We start from the raw sequence: 18,908 nt of genomic DNA on the forward strand, positions 1-18,908 counted from the left end.
GATTATGGGTGTATAGTTTATAGAACAGCGGTGAAGACTTGGCTTCAGAAGCCGGACAGAATCCAGTATATAGCTTTAAGGATATGTATTGGTGCATTTAAATCAACATCTGTATGTGCCTTACTAGTGGAGGCAGGTAAGATGCCTTTGGATATACGGCGTTAAAAAATGGTAATTCGCTTATTGGGTTAGGTTGAAAGGCTGTGAGGTTGAGCATCCCACTGCTACTGTTCTAGATGACTGTTGGAAATATACTAGTAGACAAAGTAGTGGTTTTGGTTGGACAGTTGGAAAGCTTGCTGATGAGAGTGGTTAGAGGGAATTGGAGGTTGGCCCTTCTATGGTGATAGGGGATGTTCCTCCATGGTTACTCCCAGATCCTGTTGTTGATCTAACCATGGTAGAGAAAAGGAAAAATTGGTCAGAAGTCAGTGATATGGAAATTGGTTGACAATTACATTGGTAGAAGTTTTTATGCTTTTTTACCACTTTTCACAGATGGATCCAAGGACCCAGATAGTGGGCGCACAGGAGCAGGCGTTTACGTTCCTGAATTTGATGTGCAGATATGAAGAAGACTAACAGATGAACTGTCAGTATACTCAGTTGAACTGTTGGCGATAGTAGTTGCCCTCCAGTGGGTGGAGGATTTACAACCTGTTAGAATTATAGAATGCTCAGATTCTCTGTCTGTATTGAATAGTTTATCATCTGGTAAATCTAATAGGAGTGACCTACTATTGGAGGTATTCATGTTATTATGGAGAATTGAGAGACTGGGTGTAGTAGTGAGATTATGCTGGGTCTCAGCACATTTGGGTGTGGAAGGGAATTAAATTGTAGACCAGTTAGCCAAAAGAGCTTTGAAAATAGATATAATTGATATTAATGTTCCACTGGGTAGAGGTGAGGCCAAATGTAAGATCAGAGCTATTTTGATAGATGTGTGGTAGAAGAGATGGGACTCTGAGCCCAAGGGCCGGCATATATATGCCCTCCAAGGAAAGGTCAGTGGACCAAGATTCAAAGGTCAGATTAGGAAGGAAGAGGTGGTGTTTGCTTGATTGCGCTTAGGACATTATACATTGAACTTGTTATTACATCTGGTTGGCAAGCATGTGAATGGTTTGTGTCTGGAGTGTATGGTTGATTAAACGGTGGAGCATGTGTTGTTATATTGTTGTAAGTATGTTGAAGAGAGGGAAAGATTGAAGTGTAGGGTCATTGAGGTTGGACGGGGTTGGGGGGGTTTGGAAGGGATTTGGAGGATGGGGGAGGGTCTATTAGAAGTTAGTAGGGCTCTTTTTTATTTTCTCAGAAGTACTGAGTTAGGTAGGAAAATTTAGAAATTTTGTAAACTGTGATTGATCACACACTCCAGCACAGTAGGTGGCGGCATGCACCTTTAACGTCGGTTTGTGCACCGCCATTATACATTTGAAGTCGGAAGTTTACATACACTTAGGTTGGAGTCATTAAAACCCGTTTTTCAACCACTCCACAAATGTCTTGTTAACAAACTATAGTTTTGGCAAGTCGGTTAGGACATCTCCTTTGTGCATTACACAAGTAATTTTCCAACAATTGTTTATAGACAGATTATTTCACTTATAATTCACTGTATCACAATTCCAGTTGGTCAGAAGTTTACATACACTAAATTGACTGTGCCTTTAAACATCACCTTGTCATAGCTTTAGAAGCTTCTGATAGGCTAATTGATATAATTTGAGTCATTTGGAGGTGTACCTGTGGATGTATTTCAAGGCCTACCTTCAAACTCAGTGCCTCTTTGCTTGACATCATGGGAAAATCAAAAGAAATCAGCCAAGACCTCAGAAAAAGGTTCATCCTTCATCCAAACGCCTGAAGGTACCACGTTCATCTGTACAAACAATAGTACGTAAGTATAAACACCATGGGACCACGCAGCCGGCATACCGCTCAGGAAGAAGACGCGTTCTGTCTCCTAGAGATGAACGTACTTTGGTGCGAAAAGTGCAAATCAATCCCAGAACAACAGCAAAGGACCTTGTGAAGATGCTGGAGGAAACAGGTACAAAAGTATCTATATCCACAGTAAAACGAGTCCTATATCCACATAACCTGAAGGCCGCTCAGCAAGGAAGAAGCCACTGCTCCAAAACCGCCATAAAAAAGCCAGACTACGGTTTGCAACTTCACATGGGGCCAAAGATCGTAATTTATGGGGAAATGTCCTCTGGTCTGATGAAACAAAAATAGAACTGTTTGGCCATAATGACCATCGCTATGTTTGGAGGAAAAAGGGGGGCCTTGCAAGCCGAAGAACACCATCCCAACCGTGAAGCACGGGGGTGGCAGCATCATGCTGTGGGGGTGCTTTGCTGCAGGAGGGACTGGCGCACTTCACAAAATAGATGGTATCATGAGGAAGGAAAATTATGTGGATATATTGAAGCAAAATCTCAAGACATCTCAAGACATCAGTCAGGAAGTTAAAGCTTGGTCGCAAATGGGTCTTTCAAATGGACAATGACCCCAAGCATACTTCCAAAGTTGTGGCAAAATGGCTTAAGGACAACAAAGTCAAGGTATTGGAGTGGCCATCACAAAGCCCTGACCTCAATCCTATAGAAAATATGTGGGCAGAACTGAAAAAGCGTGTGCGAGCAAGGAGGCCTACAAACCTGACTCAGTTACACCAGCTCTGTCAGGAGGAATGGGCCAAAATTCACCCAACTTATTGTGGGAAGCTTGTGGAAGGCTACCCGAAACGTTTGACCCAAGTTTAACAATTTAAAGGCAATGCTACCAAATACTAATTGAGTGTATGTAAACTTCTGATCCACTGGGAATGTGATGAAAGAAATAAAAGCTGAAATAAATCATTCTCTCTACTATTATTCTGACATTTCACATTCTTCAAATAAAGTGGTGATCCTAACTGACCTAAGACAGGGAATTTTTACTAGGATTAAATGTCAGAAATTGTGAAAAACTGAGTTTAAATGTATTTGGCTAAGGTGTATGTAAACTTCCGACTTCAACTGTATAATAGAAGAAGAAGATTGCGACAACCAGCTGACTCCAGTAGTTGATCTAGAAGTGTTGGAGAGACTACAGAAAGATAGGGAGGGGGTTGATCCAGCTGATTTCTTTAAGAGACGTCTGTAAATTGTGTATCAGGCCTCCTGTATCTCAGTTGGTAGAGCATGGTGCTTGCAACGCCAGGGTTGTGGGTTCGATTCCCACGGGGGGCCAGTATGAAAATGTATGCACTCACTAACTGTAAGTCGCTCTGGATAAGAGCGTCTGCTAAATGATGTAAATGTATCAGGATTTTGTGGCCATTTAAACAGATGGTTCAAAAGATCCAAGGACAGGACGTACTGGGTCAGCATTTGTAGTGCAGGAGTGTGGGGTGGAAGTCAGGAAATGTATTACAGATCATCTGGCTGTATATACGGCGGAGCTGATGGCCATACTGTTGGCCTTGCAGTGGGTGGAGGAAGTTAAGCCAGATAGAATAGTTATTTGCTCTGACTCATGTGCAGTGTTAATGAGTCTCCAGTCCTTTAGCTCACGTAGCAGACAACACCTGCTTTATGAGGTGCTACAAACCCATGGCAGGATTAAACAGATGGGTATTCAGATAAGATTTACTTGGGTTCCAGCCCATGTGGGGGTTGAGGGGAACAAGGCTGTAGATGAACAGGCTAAACAAGCACTTAGTAGTGGGGATGTTGATGTTGAAGTGTCAATGAGCAAGGCAGAGGCAAAAAGACTGATATATACAGTGATGGTGCAGAGGTGGCAGGAGCAGTGGAATATAAATAATAAGGGAAGGCATTTATTTCAGGTACAGAGGAAAGTCGGGGAGGGGAGGACGGCAGGAAGGGACAGAAGAGAGGAGGCTATTTTTACAAGATTAAGGGTGGGACACAGCCAGTTGAATAAGACATTAAACGTGATAGGAAAGCAGCCATCAGGAAAGTGTGATTATTGTCAGGAAATAGAGACTGTGGAGCATGTATTGCTACAGTGTGGGGATTAGATTTAGTATGAGGGAGAAGGGGATACAGGCAATTCGTTTAAAGAGTATATTGAGCAGAATGTCATTAGATATAGTCTCAAATATTTAGTTATCTTTTTAAGAGAAACGGGGTTGGCAGGTAGGATTTAGTTTCTCCCTGTCTCTGACCCACATTCCAGTACGGTAGGTGGCGGTAATGCACCATAATGTTGGATGCCAACCGCCGATAAACCCCACTTAAGAAGAAGAAGCGACAACCAGCTACATTGTATCAGAAGAGAAAGGCTCACATATGAAAGGGGATCTAGCTACAGTAGCTAGAGGAAACGAAACCCACCTGATTAGTCTTTGACTGGAACAGCAATGGTCAAGATCACTTTCCTGTCCGTCGCGGGACAGAAAGTCGAGAAGGAGAATGATGGAGAAAAGACCGAAATTCTCATAACCCATCCGATGGTAAGTTAGTGATGCATTTTCGTTGTGGTTGAAACATGATATCGCTTTGTGTGCATTGCCCTTCGATAAAACATAGCTAGCTAGCGCTACCTCCAGTAATTATTGACTCGCGCGCGGTGGGCTGTCAAGCGTCTGCGGGGAATTTAACTTGAAATTTACCAGCACACTGAAGAACGCGGCAGGAGCATTTTAACCTTGTTTGAGATCAGAGCAGCCATTGCCATTTGGCAGGAAACGATGCTGTGCGGCTAACAAGCTATTTGTGGAAATGTCTGCACTTTGCCAAATAGTCTACTAAATAGTCTAGTGACTGAACAAAGGGGAACTGCTAGCATCATTACTATTGAACATAGTTACGTGGATGTTCTTAGACAAATTAGCTTTATCAACATCAATTATTTAGGCCAACGTTAGGCTATGAGAATGTAACGCCGATGTTGTCAACATTGGAGTTAAATTATTAGCTGTAAGAACCTAAATCAAGAAGGATCAAATTATTACTTTTGCTCTAAGCATAAACCTATAATGATTGTTGTGGATTATGAAGAATTATCTCTTGGCAAATGTGAATGGATTACAAGAAAAACATGTTTACCAAACACAGGCAGCAGACAAAATGGCAGATGGAGGTTACTGCTGCTTGCCATGCAAGTTCATATTTCATAAGCAGCATCACTGTGCCAACAGTAGGCTACAGTTCTCAACTTGTGATGTAGTGGTTCTAGGAAAGCTTTGCTTCCCAGCATCCTGCTGTTTCAAATCCAATCAAATATGCTTTGCTTTCAGACAGCCCCTTGCAGACAATAATGAGCTACAACGAAAGCCTTAGAAGTGTATTTGATCAAAGGTTAGAAGGATGCATCTTAACCAATTAGGGTGTATGTGTGCCTGTTTTTTTCTCAAGGGTATGTTGGCAGTGGCCTATTGGCCATTACCATCTATAGGGTTTGTTGGAAATGTAGACAGACCATTGTCACATTCTCAGTCCATGTAAGGCCCTCTTATCTCAATCAGCGGGGAAGGAAACACTGGTAGCTATCTGCCTCTGTGGGGAACACACACACACACACTGACAGACACACACACACTCTGACAGACACACACACACACACTGACAGACACACACACTGACAGACACACACACTGACAGACACACACACACTGACACACACACACACACACACACACACACTGACAGACAGACACACACACACACACTGACAGACACACACACACACACACACACACACACACTGACAGACACACACACACACACACACACACACACACACACACTGACAGACACACACACCCAATGACAGACACACACACTGACAGACACACACACACACACACTGACAGACACACACACTGACAGACACACACACACTGACAGACACACACAGACATCGAAAATGATGCCTATCCCTTTGTCCGTGTGCATCTTATCTCCTAGTTTATCCTTCAGCACAGGCTGTCATAACACCAAGGTTTTTGGTTTGATAGTCTGTGAGCTGTTTTCATATGCAGGCAATAGCAACGTCAGGAGAATTTCACTCCAAGTACCAGCTAAGAATAACTTGCTTTGTTGTCTCCTACGCACAGAGCTCATCCTCCAGGATAAATGTACCTGTACAACCACCTTTCCACCCACGTAGTTGAACATATACGGTAGAAAGGATTTCCGCTCACATCAGTCACATGTTATGTTAATTATCATAAATGGTTACGTGAGTGGTGTAGACTACTATCGTGTGCCTCGTGCCAACCCGTGCCACCCTGTCAACACACCGGTTGAGCATGTAGCAGAGGCAGATGGTGTGAGAGACATGGGGTGGCGTTACACTCTGTCTTAGAAGTGCCACGTTACTAACCACTTTGTCATCCCTCTCTCTGCCAACCACGTTGCTGTTTCCCTGCTAAAACGTGCAGATTTATTCCACCTAGCGTAATTATAGCTGAAGGTTTCAGGATTCACTTTTGTATAATCATCTTTCTATCTAAGAGCAGGAGGGGGGTGATAATTAAGTAAGTAAGCCTTGGACAAGTAAGCTTTGTCTTGAGTTTGTTCTGTAGCATGAGGCAGCTTGATGTAGAAGTGCACCCCCTGGACAGGACACTAGCCTGGTGTAACATGCATGTATGTGACCCTGTGCCTCTCCCTGTCTCCCTGTCAGGAGGATGATGAGGAGCTGGTTTTGCCTCTGCGCTCCCGGAGGTCTCCTCTGAACGGCCTATGCTGCCTGACCTCTGGCCTGGTGGTCTTCATGTCTGGCCTGGTGTTGGCCTCCATCTATGTCTACCGCTACTACTTCATACCTCAGGTACCTGGCACCTTCATACAGTGTCTCAGTACAGTGACAGTATGAGACAACACTCTGATGATACCACTTAGGACTATATGTCTAACTACTCTATACTATACTCTATGGTCCTATCTTTTGATGTGGGATTTCTAAATGTGCATCCTGGTGTAACTGTCTCTGGTGGTGGTGTTATGATGTACAGTTGAGATCAGAGTTTTCCATTTGTTTATCAGCACATTGGTCATTCTATCCCAGTCGTGGATCATGATAATGAAGACTGATCATGAAGATGATAGTTAGTGATAGCCTTGCTAACGGTTCCCCTGTGCCTTGACCTAGATCCCAGAGGAGAGTCTGTTCCACTGCAGGGTTCGTTATGAAGACTCTGTGTACGCTCCTCTGAGAGGCAGACAGGAGCTGGAGGAGAACGTGGGCATCTACCTGGAAGACAACTATGAGCAGATCAGCGTGCCTGTGCCCCATTTTGGAGGAAGCGACCCCGCTGACATCATCCACGACTTTCACAGGGTGAGGAGGACTAGGCACATGTACACGCACGCGCACACCTCTTGTAGGATGTAGAGTCAATCAGCCAGGTTTTTACAGTTTTAATTAGTTATTTTTCTCTGTCTATGTCACCAGGGACTGACTGCCTACCATGACATCACTCTGGACAAATGCTATGTCATCGAGCTCAATACCACCATCGTCATGCCCCCACGGAACCTCTGGGAACTGCTGGTCAACGTTAAGGTAACATAAATCCTGTCTCTCTCTCACTTTCTGTCTGAGATACCATCTCTCATTTTCCACATCCTATTATGTTCTCTCTCTGCTCTCCCTTCTGTCTCTGTCCCTCTCTCCGCTCTCCCTTCTGTCTCTGTCCCTCTCTCCGCTCTCCCTTCTGTCTCTGTCCCTCTCTCCGCTCTCCCTTCTGTCTCTGTCCCTCTCTCCGCTCTCCCTTCTGTCTCTGTCCCTCTCTCCGCTCTCCCTTCTGTCTCTGTCCCTCTCTCCGCTCTCCCTTCTGTCTCTGTCCCTCTCTCCGCTCTCCCTTCTGTCTCTGTCCCTCTCTCCGCTCTCCCTTCTGTCTCTGTCCCTCTCTCCGCTCTCCCTTCTGTCTCTGTCCCTCTCTCCGCTCTCCCTTCTGTCTCTGTCCCTCTCTCTGCTCTCCCTTCTGTCTCTGTCCCTCTCTCCGCTCTCCCTTCTGTCTCTGTCCCTCTCTCCGCTCTCCCTTCTGTCTCTGTCCCTCTCTCCGCTCTCCCTTCTGTCTCTGTCCCTCTCTCCGCTCTCCCTTCTGTCTCTGTCCCTCTCTCCGCTCTCCCTTCTGTCTCTGTCCCTCTCTCCGCTCTCCCTTCTGTGTCTGTCCCTCTCTCCGCTCTCCCTTCTGTCTCTGTCCCTCTCTCCGCTCTCCCTTCTGTCTCTGTCCCTCTCTCCGCTCTCCCTTCTGTCTCGGCTCTCTCTCCGCTCTCCCTTCTGTCTCTGTCCCTCTCTCCGCTCTCCCTTCTGTCTCTGTCCCTCTCTCCGCTCTCCCTTCTGTCTCTGTCCCTCTCTCCGCTCTCCCTTCTGTCTCTGTCCCTCTCTCCGCTCTCCCTTCTGTCTCTGTCCCTCTCTCCGCTCTCCCTTCTGTGTCTGTCTGTCGCTCTCTCGCTCTCTCGCTCTCAATTCAATTCAAAGTGCTTTATTGGCATGGGAAACATATCTTTACATTGCCAAAGCAAGTGAAATAGATAATAAACAAAAGTGAAATAAACAATAAAAAATGAACAGTAAACATTACACTCACAAAAGTTCCAAAGGAATAGAGAAATGTCAAATGTCAGATTATGGCTATATACAGTGTTGTAATGATGTGCAAATAGTTAAAGTACAAAAGGGAAAATAAAGAAACATAAATATGGGTTGAATTTACAATTGTGTTTGTTCTTCACTGGTTGCCCTTGTGGCAACAGGTCACAAATCTTGCTGCTGTGATTGCACACTGTGGTATTTCACCCAATAGATATGGGAGTTTATCAAAATTGGATTTGTTTTTAGAATTATTTGTAGGTCTGTGTAATCTGAGGGAAATATGTCTCTAATATGGTCATACATTTAGCAGGAGGTTAGGAAGTGCAGCTCAGTTTCCACCTTATTCTGTGGGCACATAGCCTGTCTTCTCTTGAGAGCCAGGTCATCCCTATGGCGACCTTTCATAATAGCAAGGCTATGCTCACTGAGTCTGTACATAGTCAAAGCTTTCCTTAATTTTGGGTCAGTCACAGTGGTCCGGTATTCTGCCACTGTGTACTCTCTGTTTAGGGCCAAATATCATTCTAGTTTGCTCTGTTTTTTTGTAAATTCTTTCCAATGTGTCAAGTAATTCTCTTTTAGTTTTCTCATGATTTGGTTGGGTCTAATTGTGTTGTTGTTGTTGTTGTCCTGGGGCTCTGTGGGGTCTGTTTGTGTTTGTGAACAGAGCCCCAGGACCAGATTGCTTAGGGGACTCTTCTCCAGGTTCACCTTTCTGTAGGTGATGGCTTCGTTATGGAAGGTTTGGGAATCGCTTCCTTTTAGGTGGTTGTGGAATTTAACGTCTCTTTTCTGGATTTTGATAATTAGCGGGTATCGGCCTAATTCTGTTCTGCATGCATTATTTGGTGTTTTATGTTGTACATAGAGGATATTCTTGCAGAATTCTGCATGCAGTCTCAATTTGGTGTTCGTCCCATTTTGTGAATTCTTGGTTGGTGAGCGGATCCCAGACCTCACAACCATAAAGGGCAATGGGTTCTATAACTGATTCAAGTATTTTTAGCCAGATCCTAAGTGGTATGTCAAATTTTATGTTCCTTTTGATGGCGTATAAGGCCCTTCTTGCCTTGTCTCTCAGATCGTTCACAGCCTTGTGAAAGTTACCTGTGGTGCTGATGTTTAAGCCTGGCTAGGTATAGTTTTTTGTGTGCTCTAGGGCAACGGTGTCTAGATGGAATTTGTATTTGTGGGCCTAGCAACTGGACCTTTGTTGGAACACCATTATTTTTGTCTTACTGAGATATATTGTCAGGGCCCTGGTCTGACAGAATCTGTGCAGAAGATCTAGGTGCTGCTGTAGGCCCTCCTTGGTTGGTGACAGAACACCAGATCATCAGCAAACAGTAGACATTTGACTTCAGATTCTAGTAGGGAGAGACCTGGGTGATGCAGATTGTTCTAGTGGCCTCGCCAATTCGTTGATGTGTGTGTGTGTATAATATATATATATATATATATATATGTACAGTTGAAGTTGGAAGTTTAGATACATTTAAACTAAGTTTTTCACAATTCCTGACATTTAATCCTAGGTCAGTTTAATCCTAGGTCAGTTAGGATCGCCACTTTATTTTAAGAATGTGAAATGTCAGAGAGAATGATTTATTTAAGCTTTTATTTCTTTCATTACATTCCCAGTGGGTCAGAAGTTTACATGCACTCAATTAGTATTTGGTAGCATTGCCTTTAAATTGTTTAACTTGGGTCAAACGTTTCGGGTAGCCTTCCACAAGCTTCCCACAATAGGTTGGGTGAATTTTGGCCCATCCCTCCTGACAGAGCTGGTGTAACTGTGTCAGGTTTGTAGGCCTCCTTGCTCGCACACACTTTTTCAGTTCTGCCCACATATTTTCTATAGGATTGAGGTCAGGGCTTTGTGATGGCCACTCCAATACCTTGACTTTGTTGTCCTTAAGCCATTTTGACACAACTTTAGAAGTATGCTTGGGGTCATTGTCCATTTGGAAGACCCATTTGCAACCAAGCTTTAACTTCCTGACTGATGTCTTGAGATGTTGCTTCAATATATCCACATAATTTTCCTTCCTCATGATGCCATCTATTTTGTGAAGTGCACCAGTCCCTCCTGCCACAAAGTACCCCAACAGCATGATGCTGCCACCCCAGTGCTTCACGGTTGGGATGGTGTTCTTCGGCTTGCAAGCAACCCCCTTTTTCCTCCAAACATAACGATGGGCATTATGGCCAAACAGTAAAAAAATTTTTTTATCAGACCTGAGGACATTTCTCCAAAAAGTACGATCTTTGTCCCCATGTTCAGTTGCAAACCGTAGTCTGGCTTTTTTATGGTGGTTTTGGAGCAGTGGCTTCTTCCTTGCTGAGCGGCCTTTCAGGTTATGTCGATATAGGACTCGTTTTACTGTGGATATAGATACTTTTGTACCCGTTTCCTCCAGCATCTTCACAAGGTCCTTTGCTGTTGTTCTGGGATTGATTTGCACTTTTCGCACCAAAGTACGTTCATCTCTAGGAGACAAAATGCGTCTCCTTCCTGAGCGGTATGACGGCTGCGTGGTCCCATGGTGTTTATACTTGCGTACTAATGTTTGTACAGATGAACATGAACCTTCAGGCGTTTGGATATTGCTCCCAAGGATGAACCAGACTTGTGGAGGTCTACAATCTTTTTTCTGAGGTCTAGGCTGATTTCTTTTGATTTTCCCATGATGTCAAGCAAAGAGGCAATGAGTTTGAAGGTAGGCCTTGAAATGCATCCACAGGTACAGCTCCAATTGACTCAAATGATGTCAATTAGCCTATCAAAAGCTTCTAAAGCCATGACATCATTTTCTGGAATTTTCCAAGCTGTTTAAAGGCACAGTCAACTTAGTTCATGTAAACTTCTGCCCCACCGGAATTGTGATACAGTGAATTATAAGTGACGTAATCTGTCTGTAAACAATTGTTGGAAAAATTACTTGTGTCATGCACAAAGTAGATGTCCTAACCGACTTGCCAAAACTATAGTTTTGATCTGGTGGTCTTCTATCCACACCTTGATTGACCCTGCTGTGTGGCATGGCGCATTGTCCTGCTGGAAAAACCAATCCTCAGAGTTGGGGAACAATGTCAGAGCAAAAGGAAGCAAGTTTTCTTCCAGGACAACCTTGTATGTGGCTTGATTCATGCGTCCTTCACAAAGACAAATCTGCCCGATTCCAGCCTTGCTGGAATTTGCACCCCCAAATCATCACCGATCCTCCACCAAATTTCAAAGTGGGTGCGAGACACTGTGGCTTGTAGGCCTCTTCAGGTCTCCGTCTAACATTAGACGACCAGGTGTTGGGCAAAGCTGAAAATTGGACTCATCAGAGAAGATGACCTTATTCCAGTCCTCTACGGTTCATTCCTTATGGTCTTTTGCAAACCTCAGCCTGGCTTTTCTTTGCTTCTCATTAATGAAGGGCTTTTTTCTAGCTTTGCACGACTTCAGCCCTGCCCCTAGGAGCCTGTTTCGAACCGTCCTCGCCGTGTACTTCACCCCAGCTGCCGTTTGCCATTCTTTTTGTAGGTCACTTGATGTCGTCCTACGGTTGTTGAGTGACAGTCAAATGATTTGGGGGTCATCCCGGTCAGTAGAGAGTTGTTTTCGCCCTCTGCCAGTCTGTAGCTTTGTTGTTCCCAATGTCTGCTGCTTGACCTTGTTCTTATGAACCGCTGTCTTTGACATTTTAAGGATGGAAGCAACCTGACGCTCACTGTATCCCTCTGCCAGTAAAGCCATAATTGAACCCTTCTATTCCTCACTCAAAACTTTCCTTTTCATCTCTTTTGGCATGGTCAATAGTTATTTTTTTATTAATATTACTTTTGAAGTACTATTAGCACTGTTTTTGCCATCCAGCTGTTCCTATTGCAAGAGGATAGTGATTACCACAGCAGTGGTTTTTATACTTTTCCTCGTTAAATAAGATTTGTCTCAGATGATCACCTAATCAGTACCTAATTCAGTAGAATGAGGTGTGCCTGTGTTGGAATTCAACAGACACTGGAATGGAATGGCTGTCATACATGTAGAGATGCTGATTTAAGAAAAATGTGCAGTGTTCTCTTAATTTTTTCCAGAGCTGTATATATATGTATGTATGTTTATATATGTGTGTGTGTGTATATGTATACAGTTAAAGTCGGAAGTTTACATACACTTAGGTTGGAGTCATTAAAACTCATTTTTCAACCATTCCACAAATGTCTTGTTAACAAACTATAGTTTTGGCAAGTCGGTTAGGACATCTACTTTGTGCATGACACAAGTGATTTTTCCAACAATTGTTTGCAGACAGATTATTTCACTTATAATTCACTGTATCACAATTCCAGTGGGTCAGAAGTTTACATACACTAAGTTGACTGTGCCTTTAAACAGCTTGGACATTTTCAGAAAATGATGTCATGGCTTTAGAAGCTTTTGATAGGCTAATTGACATCATTTGAGTCAATTGGAGGTGTACCTGTGGATGTATTTCAAGGCCTACCTTCAAACTCAGTGCCTCTTTACTTGACATCATGGGAAAAATCAAAAGAAATCAGCCAAGATCTCAGATTTTTTGGGGGGACCTCCACAAGTCTGGTTCATCCTTGGGAGCAATTTCCAAACGCCTGAAGGTACAGTGTTCATCTGTACAAACAGTAGTACGCAAGTATAAACACTGTGGGACCACGCAGCCGTCATACCGCTCAGGAAGGAGACGCGTTCTGTCTCCTAGAGATGAACGTACTTTGGTGTGAAAAGTGCAAATCAATCCCAGAACAACAGCAAAGGACCTTGTGAAGATGCTGGAGGAAACGGGTACAAAAGTATCTATATCCACAGTAAAAACGAGTTCTATATCGACATAACCTGAAAGGCCGCTCAGCAAGGAAGAAGCCACTGCTCCAAAACTGCCATAAAAAACCAGGCTACGGTTTGCAATTGCACATGGGGACAAAGATCGTACTTTTTGGAGAAATGTCCTCTGGTCTGATGAAACAAAAATAGAACTGTTTGGCCATAATGCCCATTGTTATGTTTGGAAGAAAAAGGGGGTTGCTTGCAAGCCAAAGAACACCATCCCAACCGTGAAGCACGGGAGTGGCAGCATCATGCTGTGGGGGTGCTTTGCTGCAGGAGGGACTGGTGCACTTCACAAAATAGATGGCATCATGAGGAAGGAAAATTATGTGGATATATTGAAGCAACATCTCAAGACATCAGTCAGGAAGTTAAAGCTTGGTCGCAAATGGGTCTTCCAAATGGACAATGACCCCAAGCATACTTCCAAAGTTGTGGCAAAATGGCTTAAGGACAACAAAGTCAAGGTATTCCCACAGGGGGCCAGTATGAAAAATAAAAAACGAATGTATGCACTCACTAACTGTAAGTCACTCTGGAAAAGAGCGTCTGCTAAATGACTAAAAATGTAAATGTATTGGAGTGGCCATCACAAAGCCCTGACCTCAATCCTATAGAACATTTGTGGGCAGAACTGAAAAAGCTTGTGCGAGCAAGGAGGCCTACAAACCTGACTCAGTTACACCAGCTCTGTCAGGAGGAATGTGCCAAAATTCACCCAACTTATTGTGGGAAGCTTGTGGAAGGCTACCCGACACGTTTGACCGAAGTTAACCAATTTAAATGCAATGCTACCAAATACTAATTGAGTGTATGTAAACTTCTGATCCACTGGGAATGTGATGAAATAAATAAAAGCTGAAATAAATCATTCTCTCTACTATTATTCTGACATTTCACATTCTTAAAATAAAGTGGTGATCCTAACTGACCTAAGACAGGGAATTTTTACTAGGATTAAATGTCAGGAATTGTGAAAAACTGAGTTTAAATGTATTTGGCTAAGGTGTATGTAAACTTCTGACTTCTACTGTGTGTGTGTTGAAGAGGCTTGGGCTCAAGCTGCATCCCTGTCTCACCCTACGGCCCTGTGGAAAGATATTTGTTTTTTGCCAATTTTAACTGAACACTTGTTTGTATACATGGATTTTATAATGTTGTATGTTTTTCCCCCAACACCACTTTCCATCAATTTGTATAGCAGACCCTCATGCCAAATTGAGTCAAAGCATGAGAAGACTTTGCCTTTGTTTTGTTTGTTTGTCAATTAGGGTGTGCAGGGTGAATACTTGGTCTGTTGTACAGTCATTTGGTAAAAAGCCGATTTGACATTTGCTCAATACATTGTTTTCACTGAGGAAATGTACAAGTCTGCTGTTAATGATAATGCAGAGGATTTTTCCAAGGTTGCTGTTGACACATATGTTGATGCATATCCCACGGTAGTCCAATCCCACGGAGCACCATTTAAATCCATTATTAAAAAATGGAAAGAATATGGCACCACAACAAACCTGCCAAGTGAGGGCCGCCCACCAAAACTCACGGACCAGGCAAGGAGGGCATTAATCAGAGAGGCAACAAAGAGACCAAAGATAACCGTGAAGGAGCTGCAAAGCTCCACAGCGGAGATTGGAGTATCTGTCCATAGGACCACTTTAAGCCGTACACTCCACAGAGCTGGGCTTAACGGATGAGTGGCCAGAAAAAAGCCATTGCTTAAAGAAAAAAATAAGCAAATCGTTTGGTGTTCGCCAAAAGGCATGTGGGAGACTCCCCAAACATATGGAAGAAGGTACTCTAGTCAGATGAGACTAAAATTGATTTGAGACTGGGACAGAGGTTCACCTTCCAGCAGGACAATGATCCTAAGCATACTGCTAAAGCAACACTCGAGTGGTTTAAGGGGAAACATTTAAATGTCTTGGAATGGCCTAGTCAAAGCCCAGACCTCAATCCAATTGGGAATCTGTGGTATGACTCAAAGATTGCTGTACACCAGCGGAACCTTGAAGAATGGGCAAAAATCCCAGTGGCTAGATGTGCCAAGTTTATAGAGACATAGCCCAAGAGACTTGCAGCTGTAATTGCTGCAAAAGGTGGCTCTACAAACTATTGACTTTGGGGGGGTGAATAGTTATGCACGCTCAAGTTTTCTGTTTTTTTGTCTTGTTTATTTCCAGGTGTTCTGGGTCTCTGTTTTTGATTGGATAGGTTTCTCAATTTCTTAGGTTTTTACATTCTTCATCAAACCATTTGTCGTCATTGTTAATTTTCTTAGGTTGTCTGCTTGAAATTGTTAGATTTGATAGGGAAGCTGAGAGGTCAAATATACTGTTTAGGTTTTCTATTGCCAAGTTTACGCCTTCACTATTACAGTGGAACGTTTTGTCCTTGAAGTTGTCTAAAAGGGATTTAATTTGTTGCCTAATTGTTTTTTAGTAGGTTTCTACACTACTTTCCTTCCATCTATAACATTTCTTAATATTGTGCAGTTCCTTTGGCTTTGATGCCTCATGATTGAGTATTGCTCTGTTCAAGTAGACTGTGATTTTGCTGTGATCTGGTAGAGGTGTCAGTGGGCTGACTGTGAACACTGAGAGACTGGGTTGAGGTCAGTGATAAAGTAATCTACAGTACTACTGCCAAGGGATGAGCTGTAGGTGTACCTACTGTAAGAGTCCCCTCAAAGCCTACGATTGACTATGTACACACCCAGCATGCGACAGAGCTGCAGGGGTTGTGACCCGTTTTTGTTGGTTGATTTGTCATAGTTGTCTCTAGGGGGGCATATTTGGGAGGCAATGCTGTCACCTCCAGGTAGGTGTTTGTCCCCCTGTGTGCTGAGGGTGTCAGGTTCTTGTCCAGTTCTGGCATTTAGGTCGCCACAGACTAGTACATGGTCCTGGAAATGGTTGATCTCCCCCTCTAGGATGGAGAAGCTGTCATCGTTTAAAGTATGGGGATTCTATTGGGGAATATAGGTAGCACACATGAGGACATTCTTCTCTGTTGAGATAATTTCCTTATTCATTTCTAGCCAGAGTCTCTTCCCTGTTTCACACCTGGTAGTTTGGTGGATGGGCCTTCCAGCTCTCTGTAACTTAGGGGGCAACCAGTGGGTCCATCTCCTCTATACCATGTTCGCTGTAGAATGTCAATGTCTGTATTTCCAATTTCTTTGAAGTCTGGGTTCCTCCTCTCTCTCCTCTCCCTTCTCTCTTTTCCTCTTTCTCTTTCTGAACTCTAACCCTGTCTACCTCCCCCTCTCTGTCTTTAGAAGGGGACGTACCTGCCCCAGACATACATTATCCAGGAAGAGATGGTCGTGACGGGGAAGGTTCACAACATGCGCCAGCTGGGGCCCTTCATCTACCGCCTGTGTAACGGCAAGGACACGTACCGTCTGAAGCGCCGCGCCCGCAGACGTAAGTTGGGGAGATGTGATGGAGAGGGGGAGGTTCAGAGCCTTGTATAAGGTTTTGCGGGTCACTCAGGGTCTGAATGGTCTATCTTTTCTCTTGTCTAATAAAAGCTTTTCACTGTTTGACTTGTAGGCGTCAACAAACGGGAAGCGGCGAACTGCCATCGCATCCGCCACTTTGAGAACACGTTTGTTGTTGAGACGGTCATCTGTGATTGAGCGTAAACTGTTACCCCACCATGACCGCCACGCACGACACCCCAAGGCACAGCCACCTCTCCAGCCACTGTAGCGCATCCCTGTGTAGATACTTTGAATTACGTTTCAGTTGCACTTGAACTATGGTTTTGTTCCTTTTTTGGTATGTTTTACTGTCTCTTATAAAAAAAGTTCATTTTTGTAATTGTCAGTAGTGATGTTTTCCTTGTGTTTCCTGGCTGCAATAATACATGTTTTTCTCTGTGATTTACCTTGGCTGAAATAGTTTCATGTAGCAGAACCACTAAGCTAATTATAATGGGGGGGTTCCACTTAAGATAACTGTGTGACTGCCTCTGTTGTCAGGGGAGACAACCGTTTCCATGTGTTGTCAAGGTGACTGTACTTGATTTCCCTGCTCTTGAAATTACTGCTCATCCCTGTTCGTTTTGTAATAGGACCCTGTGCTAAGGCATGAAATCTTGCTACTCAGCAAACACCCGACCTAATGTTGTGCCGCATCGCTCTCAGCTTTATCTCTTGCTCTTTGTCTCACTCTGTTTCTCTGTCACTGTTTCTCTGTCCCAGCACACCTCCTCTTGCTTCTTTCTCTTTCAGCTGATCTTTCTTCTTCTTTAGCTCAGTCACCCAATCGGACTAAGGTAAAAAAAAAATAGAATTTGAGTTTAAGAAACAGTGTCCCTACAAAGTGAAATAGACAAATTGGCCATTATTAGTCTTTGTGCACGTTTGCACCTGTATGTAAGTAGTCTAGAATCATGTATATGACATTAAATACCTGCTCTTCACTTACTGTGTGTAGTTATATGTAATGTAGCAGATTATTTCCAGCCAAGCTGCCCTTCCCCCTGTGAAAGCTTCAAAGTTTCTCCCTCCTTTTTGATGCCCCTCTTATCACCTCTTCATTATTTGTTCTTTCTTTTGGGGGAGGCCGAGCCTCTCCCCCTTCGTTTGCACTCTTTATCAACGCTTCTGTGAGTCGTTCTAGTAGAATTCTGTCTTGATTTTCCCCCCTGCATGTGTGTTTCTCTGTAAGCGAAAAACTGCACTGTTAGAATCTTTTATAAACCACGTTTAAAGCCTTGGTCCAGAGTCAGAGACTGGACTAAAGTAATGACTGCTGTAAGGGAGTTTATTATATAATATGTTAATCTATACCTTAGACTGGTCTGTATATTTTGTCTGCTGGTGAAGTCTTATCTGTGAATAAAGTAGTTAAAACACCTGGGGGCTTCTGTTGTTTGTTCTTTCTAAATAACTGCTAGTTGTTTCTGTATTGTGGGCATCATTGGGACATTTGGCTGTCCCGGGTCACTTTGGCTCTGTGCCACCAGCTTTGTTTCATTGTCTAGAGGTAACGGATCATATTACGTGTCAGTGGTGAAAGTGTGAAACCAGACTGCTATCTGTGCTATGTAGGTTAAAGTGGAGAGTTGTGGTATGATATGAGGTGTCTTTTAGTAAGGTAAAGTGAAAACAAATCTCATGCACTGACCTGTTTGGGCTTAGTGGAAAAGCATCTGATTTTTACACAGTTAATTGAGCTGTGTGATGTCATTTTTAGATGAGAAAATGTAGATACTGGCTAACAACATGTAGAGCCTTTTTAGACTACACATATGTTACATAGCCTATATCCAGTCAAAATACACTGCTTGATTAGTGTTTTCTTAGGCCTAAAGGCATTGTCTTTCGTAAGATAGTGTGATGATTCCCCCTGCACTGATGTTTGAGGGACAAGCGTTGCAAAGGAGTGATGCCACCTGTCGGAAGACAATGGCTCAAAGTATGAATTTATTTGCATGCTATCTTTACACTGGCTTTCCTGTATTAGACTCCATAGTG

The 18,908-nt window shown here is 43.5% G+C and overlaps 1 protein-coding gene across 1 annotated transcript; it reads left to right on the forward strand.

Annotated features, from left to right (window-relative positions):
• The first annotated feature begins 4,250 nt into the window (after positions 1-4,250).
• LOC311101831 (integral membrane protein 2C-like) lies at positions 4,251-18,288 on the forward strand. The gene is made up of 6 exons (XM_084143042.1): positions 4,251-4,471; positions 6,649-6,795; positions 7,117-7,305; positions 7,420-7,530; positions 16,701-16,848; positions 16,978-18,288. Exons 1-6 carry the CDS (start codon positions 4,379-4,381, stop codon positions 17,061-17,063), a joined length of 774 nt encoding a protein of 257 aa, XP_083999168.1. The 5' UTR covers positions 4,251-4,378; the 3' UTR covers positions 17,064-18,288.
• The last annotated feature ends 620 nt before the right edge of the window (positions 18,289-18,908 follow it).

Source organism: Coregonus lavaretus, assembly GCF_964263955.1.
Source record: "Coregonus lavaretus genome assembly, chromosome: 26".
Taxonomy (NCBI): Eukaryota; Metazoa; Chordata; class Actinopteri; order Salmoniformes; family Salmonidae; genus Coregonus; species Coregonus lavaretus.